Source organism: Vombatus ursinus, unplaced genomic scaffold (genome assembly GCF_900497805.2).
Source record: "Vombatus ursinus unplaced genomic scaffold, bare-nosed wombat genome assembly UNPS02003292.1, whole genome shotgun sequence".
NCBI classification, from domain to species: domain Eukaryota; kingdom Metazoa; phylum Chordata; class Mammalia; order Diprotodontia; family Vombatidae; genus Vombatus; species Vombatus ursinus.
Window position 1 is genome coordinate 4670708 of NW_020943070.1, and position 7511 is coordinate 4678218.

Consider the following 7511-nt stretch of genomic DNA (forward strand, 5'->3'; position numbering starts at 1 on the left):
GGATGTCAGAGCTGGGAGGGACCTTAGAACAGGGGATGTCAGAGCTGGGAGGGGCCTTAGAACGGGGGATGTCAGAGCTGGGAGGGGCCTTAGAACAGGGGAGGTCAGAGCTGGAAGGGACCTTAGAACGGGGGATGTCAGAGCTGGGAGGGGCCTTAGAAGAGGGGATGTCAGAGCTGGGAGGGGCCTTAGAAGAGGGGATGTCAGAGCTGGGAGGGACCTTAGAACAGGGGGGGTCAGAGCTGGGAGGGACCTTAGAACAGGGAGTGTTAGAGAGATTAGTTCAACTTCATGATCTTACAGATAAATAAACATATCTAGGAAAGAGAAATGACTTACCAGAATTCAAATTATTAAAGAATTGGCCAGCTGAACTTCAAACGCTGTTCCTCTCCCTCCGTCCTGGGGAATGGGCACCACCAATAGAGCTGAAGCTTCTTCCTCTCTTGGCCTCCCCCAAAGGCTTCACTGCCTCCATCTCAGCTGGAGCTCCCTGGGGCTCATTCTCATTCAAATGCACATTTGGATTCACAGAACATGTACTCCCCCAGCTCCCAATACCCCACAAGACTGGCCAGACAAATGTCAGTGTCTTCACTTCACAAATGAGGAAACTGAGGTTAGAGCAGTAAGGTGACTTGCCCAGGGACCCATGGCTGGTAAAGGACACGTCTGAGATCCACAATATGGATTTAAGCCCAGTGTTATTTACACAGAGTGGCATAGTGGTTAGAAAATGAGGGGTGTGGTGATGTATGTTTAACAACCGGCTTTCCAGGAAAAAGAATTACACGCAACACTTGGAAGTTTAATCTTAATTATTAACATTTTTGCCATCACTTTCTTAAGTCTAGACCATCAGCAAAACAGAAAATAAAGCCTTGATTTGTAACATTTGCTGATTTCTGAAGTGTAAAATATCACACTGAAAATGTATCCATTGGCCCTGAAAAGCTGGTTAGAGCTGACCTGGTCATCTAGAAGACTTGAGTTCAAATCCAGACTAAGACATTTATTACCTGTGTGACCTTGGGCAAGTCATTCCACTTGAGCATTGGTTTTCCCACCTGTCAAATGGGAATAATTGTAACAGCTCCCTACTGATGATACTCGGCCTTCTAGGTTAGGCAGAGGTGGAAAATCCTTCAGTGGGTTTGGTGCTCAATGAGATTCTAGAGGCCAACTAGTTCAACCCCTTCATTTTACTGATTAGGAAACTGAGCCTCGGGAAGGTAAGTTTCAAACATATCTCCTCTGACTCCAAAGCCCTCTTCGGGGAAGGGGTTAGATCCTCTCTCTGGCTTTCCATTGTGTAGAGCAGTGGTGTTAAAATAAAAACAAGGGCAGCTAAGTCATACATAAGGATCTCCGTGGTCCACATAGTGACCGAGAAAACTACTCATGTTTACATATTCCTTTTTTAAAAAAAATAATACATCAGCACATTAAAATCAAATGAGAACTGCAGTCGAATCTTGGTTTGGGCCAAGCTAGATTGACTGCACGTAGCTGGTGCACCTTGGATTTTACACCTCTGGTTTTGACAAGGCAAAGCAGGTGGATTCTCAAAGTGCTTTTCAAATCTTAGAGCTCTCTGCAAATGGTAACTCTTATTAGTGCTGTTTAATTATGTGATTCAGCCTTTGTTTGAAGAGATCAGGGCAGGTATCATCCCCATTGTGCAGAAGGGAAAACTGAGGCAGAGAGAAGCTGTCCAAGGTCATACGACAGAGTTGATTCAAGAGGTCAGAGTGCTGGAAAGCCCTTGATATATTGAAGGGTCCAGGAAAGGAGGGAGTCCCCAGCGGGCAATGAAAGTATGTCTCTAGGGCTCTGTGTTCTGAGTAGAGGGTGAAAGGGGCAGGTGGACCTTGAAGAATTTAACCTGGGAGCAGGAGTATGCTGGGGCCAGCTCCAGCCTCTCTAAAGCAGATCGTTAAATGTTCATTGTAAGCATTGATACCTTGAAAGATGACAGATACTCCAAATCAAGGTTTGATTTCTTGTTTCATTGAAGGCAACAGAGAAAATTTTAGCAATAAGGATTAAACTTAAAAGTGTATTCTGTGCACATCCTCCCCCCCAAGAGCTGATAGTTAAACATTTAACAGCAGACCCCTGCTTGGTCCAATTCAATTCAAGCTCAAATTCAAGCTTGGTCCAAATGTGGTAAATATTATATTCAATTCGAATTAAAAGTTTCATGACAGAGGAGAGTTCTGGAGTTTAGGAAAGAAAATATTTTTTAGAGGAAACAAGTATGGATTTTTTTTCTAGGAAAGATAAAAAGATGAAGAAATCAGGAAGTCCGGCCCTCCAAATAGGGGAGCTCAGTGTAGCTAAGCCAAGTTTGAGGAATCAATCTTGTTTAAGGATTTGGAAGGATGGTGAGGACATTCAAAACTGGGCTTTACAAGAGTTGGTTAAAGGACCTGGGTGTTTAATATGGAGAAGACTTAGAACACACTTGCTGGATTTGTGGGTAGGAGAAGAGGAGATGGGGGAGGGAATGCTTGATAACTGGGAAAAAATAACAAAGATCACAAAAAGGACAAAAAAAAATCCCAGTCCAGTAGTTTGCAAGTTATTGAATTTATTACATACTTAAAAGAAAGGCAAATGGTTGATAATAGAGTTCCAAAGTTTCATGTGTTAGCATCTTCCTCTGTTATGTTATATATAAGGAAATGCCCATTTTCTTTAATGTTTGTTAGGTTTAGAATAAATAATTTTAAAAAAGCAGGGGAAATGAAAAAAAAAGTTGGTCATGTAGAAGTATTAGACTAATTCATGGTCTCAAAAGAGCAGAACTAAGAACAATAGATTGCAGAGAGACCAATTTCAGCCCAATTTCCTGATGTTCAGAGCATTTAAATAGTAGAATGGAATGCCTTGCGAGGTAGTGAGTTTTCCGTCACTGGAAGTATTCAAGTGGATGCCATATGACCACTTCATAGGGATGCTATAGGGGGAGATTCCTTCTCAGATACAGTTTATGCTCCATAATCACTAATGTTCCTTCTATCTCCAAAGTTCTATATCTCTAAATCAATTCAAATGACATTTGTAATATGGTATTTCTATGCACAAGACACTATGCTCAGATTTTGACTTGATGAAAGGAAGCATTTCCTAATAATTAAAGCTATCCAAAAGTTATGAGCACTTTGATAGGTAGTAAGTTTCCCATCATTGCAGGTATTTTAGTGGAGAATAGATGGCCTCTTACCAGAAATATTGACTTGGAAGTTCATGCATCAGATAAAGACTTGGTTTTATTTTGGGATTCTGCAGATCTATGACCTCTCCCTCTGGATTTTTGACTGCCATCAGTATGAATTATTGTTATATTGGACCTTTAAAATCAATTGGCCTAATTTCTCCCGATCCTGGGAGGGCGCGATGCTTTGAGATTGAATACCGCTTACTACCTATGTGATCTTGAACAAATCATACAGACATCTAGGTGTCCCAGAGGTTAATGCACTAGACCTGGAGTCAGGACAATCTGAGTTCAAATCCAGCCTCAGAAACTTACAAGCTGTATGACCCTAGGCAAGTCACTTAACCTCTGTGCCTTAGTTTCCTCATCTATAAAATAGGTGCTAATAATAGTACCTATCTCCCAAGGCTGTGAGGGTAAAATGAGATAATATTTGTAAAGTGCTTTGTAAGCCTTAAACCATAATATAAATGCTAGTTATAATTATTTTTACTTTTTATAATAAAATTTTATTGATATCTTTACATCACCTAAATTTCCCCCTGTATCCTTCTCCCTCTTTCTTTCCAGAGACCCATCTCATATAACAAAGAATATTTTTAAAGAGAAAAAAAGAGGAAAAGGAAAAAATAGTAAAATTGATCAATACTTTGAAAAAAATCTGAAAATACATACAATATTCCCTATTCATGGACCTCCCACCTCTTTAAAGGAATAGGGAGAGGTATTTTCTTCTATCTCTTTTTGTGACCAGGGAAGTCACCTTTAATTTCTTTGGGCTTCAGTTTTTTCATCTGTAACGAAAGGGGGTTTGTCTAGATGGCCTCTGAGGTCGCTCCCAGCTCGCAATCTAGGATTCTGTGATTTGTTTTTCCTTCATCCATCTCTTGCCCAATCTGATGGTTATGGGATGCTGATACACTGGCTGACAGTCTCTCTCTCTCCCCCTCCCTCCCCATCTCTTTCTCTCTTCTCCTCTCCCCTCCTCCTCCTCCTCCTTCGTCTTCTCCTCTCTGTCTTTCTGCCTCCCCCTCTCATTTCCCATTCCCTCTCCCTCTCTCCCCCACCAGACTCTGTGAAGTACCTGGAATGTTCTGCCCTTACTCAGCGTGGACTAAAAACTGTTTTTGATGAGGCCATCCGGGCCGTCCTTTGCCCCCAACCCACTCGACAGCAGAAACGCCCCTGTAGCTTACTCTAGAGGTAAGTACTGAAGATAGCTCCCTGAGCCCAACTCTGGGCTGCACAGCCCACTACCATTTCCCACAAGGCTGAATTACCGCTGCCCATGTAAGCAGGATCCTTTCTGACAAGGACTCAATCAGTAAGCATTTGTTAGGTACCTACTGTGTGCCTGGCACTGTGCTTATGATGCCAGTCCTGGGTGGAGTGTCTCAGATGGTGAAGTGTCCAGGGGGTAGGTTCATGGTAGGAGTGCTGTGTTGGTTCATGTCACTTACCTACGGAGTTAAGGACAGGGTAGAGTGGGAGATTCCCAGTAGTGGAGCATGGCCCACTTCCTCAGTCACAGAAGCCTAGACCTGGAGCTGGAAAGGCCCATGGAGGTCATCTAGTCCAACCTTCTCCTTTTACAGATGAGGAAACTAAGGCCCAAGGAAGATAAGTGGATTGTCCAAAGTGACATATGTAGTAAATGACAGAGATGAGGTTTGAACCCAGGGGCACAGTGGAAAGAGTCCCTGGAGTCCAAAGACCTGGATTCTGCTCCCAGCTCTAGCTAAAACGCTGTAGGTCTGACTTGCCCCAAGACCCTTTTTAGGATGGAAACCCTAAGCCAAGGCTTTGAACCACTAGCCCCAGACAGCAACGGCTTCTTCAGCCCCAAACACACTCGTGGGGATGGATGGAGTACACTGGCATCCTCACATCTGCCTACTCAACTTTCTCTTGCTCAGTCAGATCACCTAATTACATGTTGGGTTTGGTGGTCATAAATGAAGACTTTAGTCAGAATTCCCTGGGCATACATAATAGTCTCTCCTTTTTCTTCTCATCAGAATTACTTCTGCTTATGTCTTCAGAAAAAGTAAATGCTTGTTAATTGAAAAAAAATAATTACTCAAAAAATTAGATCATTATAAGACGAGGTTGGGGTTTGGAGAGGCTGCTGGAGAGTCATGGCAGACAGTGGAAAGTATGCTGGATTTGGAGTATGAGGACCGGAGTTCGAATCTGGCTTTGTCTACTCACTGTATGAGTGACCTTGGGCTAGTCACTTCAACTTCTCCTCATCTGTAAAATGGCGGTGGGGGAGGGGTGGTGGTGTTAATGTGGATCAGCTGATCTCTAAGGTCCAGCCTGGCTCTACATCTATGATCTTATGGGATAAATGATGGTATAGATGAGCACAGTGAAGGGATCCCCTAATTCTCATCCTTCGTCTCTTTCCTCTCTAGGTATGCCCTCGGGGCCCATTTGTTCCCCAGTGCTGTGTCCCTCTCCTCCCCAGTTCTCTGATTTCAAGGCCTGGGAGCTTTTCAGCCAGTCAGCCAGCCTTCTCCCCTTGGCGTTCCTTAATAGATGGATGGAGTTCTTGGTCACTAATCTGCCTGCCAAAGACATTTCCAGGACAAGATCGTGTGAGCGCATGCAAAGTTGTTTCCCGCTCTCTGCTTGGGCCCCCTACCAGAGCCAGGTGCTTCTGGGGGAGATGACCAATAAAACAGACCTCTTTTGCTGCAGTGGAAACTCTTGTGTGGGGCCTCCCAGGGTCTCAGCAGGGGGCCCTGAGAACCCCTCTGGGGGTACTGCCACACCCCCTCGAAGTCATTCCTTCCCGTCTTTCCTCTTCTGGAGCTCAGTTGTCCCCGTCGCGGTCATCACATCATTCTTTCTGACACGGAATGTTGCTTAATAATAATCATTGTTTACAGTGGGGTAGGAGTCTGTGCCACATCCTCTAGCTTTTGTCATCCTCACAATAAACCTAGGACGGGAGGTGGAGGCCAGTATTACAGTTCCCATTTGACTGATGTCCAGAGCGGTCAGTTGCCTTGCCTGTAGTAACACAGTGTCAAGGTTTCCCAGATCTCTGACTTCCGGGATCCCACACAGAGAGTAGGAAAGGGTTGTGGAAGATGTTGGCAAGGACAGTCCTAGCAATGACCTTGTAAACAGAGGCATCAGGGGATACAGACTGAGTGCTGGATCGGACCTCAGAAGTCATCTGGTCAAACAGTGACTTTATCAATCAGAGAATCAGAGTTTTGGAGTGGGAGGGGACCTCAGAGGTCTTCAACCTCCACCCTTCATTTCATAGATAAACAAACAGGGCTCAGAGAAATGAATAACTTTTCCAACATCTTACAGACGGTCAAACCCGGGTCCCCCAGCACTCTCTCTGCGGCCCTATGAAACATCCCCAGGTGGCCTCAATGCCCATTGGGCTTCCAGCACAGGGAAACAGAGACACTCGGGGAAAGGTCCAGGAACAGCAGAGCCCTTCCCCAGCCCACCCACTGCTCTGCCATGAAGACTCTTACCTCTCCTCCCAAGGAACAGCTCTGTGACAGCAGTACAAGAGACCCACCTAAGAAACATCAGCTCGCAAATAGGGCTCCTTCTTCTTGTTATTTGGGAATCTTGCAGCCCCCGAGTAGTAGAGAGGTTGGTGCTCCTTGTCAGGGATTTTATTTGGAGCAGATGCCTGGCTGTCCCCACAGTTTACTTGCCTTGGCTTTCTTAATAGGACAGTACTGCAAGCCAGGGGCAAACCCAGGATTTAAACCCAGATCTCCTGGCTGCTAGATCAAGAGTGCTGTAATGAAAAGTATAACTCATTTCTATGGTATCTTTAATTTCACCTACAACCTACAGCAGATAAGGAGTGTTCCTCTAGACCCTCAGGGACTGGGGTCCATGTTTCCCCTTAAGATGCCCCAGAGAGATGCACGGGATGACCCCTGGGGGGGAGTCCCATCCTGCCCCAGCCTCACTCCCTGTAAAACTCATTGGAAAAGGCACTTCACAGATGACTTGGAAGAAACAGTACCTGGGGGGCAGCTAGGTGGCACAGTGGATAGAGCACCAGCCCTGAAGTCAGGAGTATCTGAGTTCAAATCCAGCCTCAGACCAAACACTTGACACTTACTAGCTGTGTGACCCTGGGCAAGTCACTTAACCCCAATTGCCAAAAAAAAGAAAAGAAAGAAAGAAATGGTACCTGGGATCCTACTTAGGGGACCTCTAGGCTCTGCTGCTTGTTCTCTGTGTGACAGTGGACTTGTCCCTTTCCCTCTCTGAGGTCTCATTTTTTCATCAGTAAAAA

The 7511-nt window shown here is 44.9% G+C and overlaps 1 protein-coding gene across 1 annotated transcript in view; it reads left to right on the forward strand.

The window, feature by feature from the left end:
• The window catches only part of RAC2 (Rac family small GTPase 2), a 32282-nt gene extending 26090 nt beyond the window's left edge, over positions 1 to 6192 (forward strand). The window contains exons 6-7 of the mRNA XM_027872212.1: positions 4294 to 4426; positions 5641 to 6192. Of these exons, the coding sequence (XP_027728013.1) occupies positions 4294 to 4424 (131 nt within the window). The 3' untranslated portion in view covers positions 4425 to 4426; positions 5641 to 6192. The remainder of the gene's footprint in view (positions 1 to 4293; positions 4427 to 5640) is intronic.
• The last annotated feature ends 1319 nt before the right edge of the window (positions 6193 to 7511 follow it).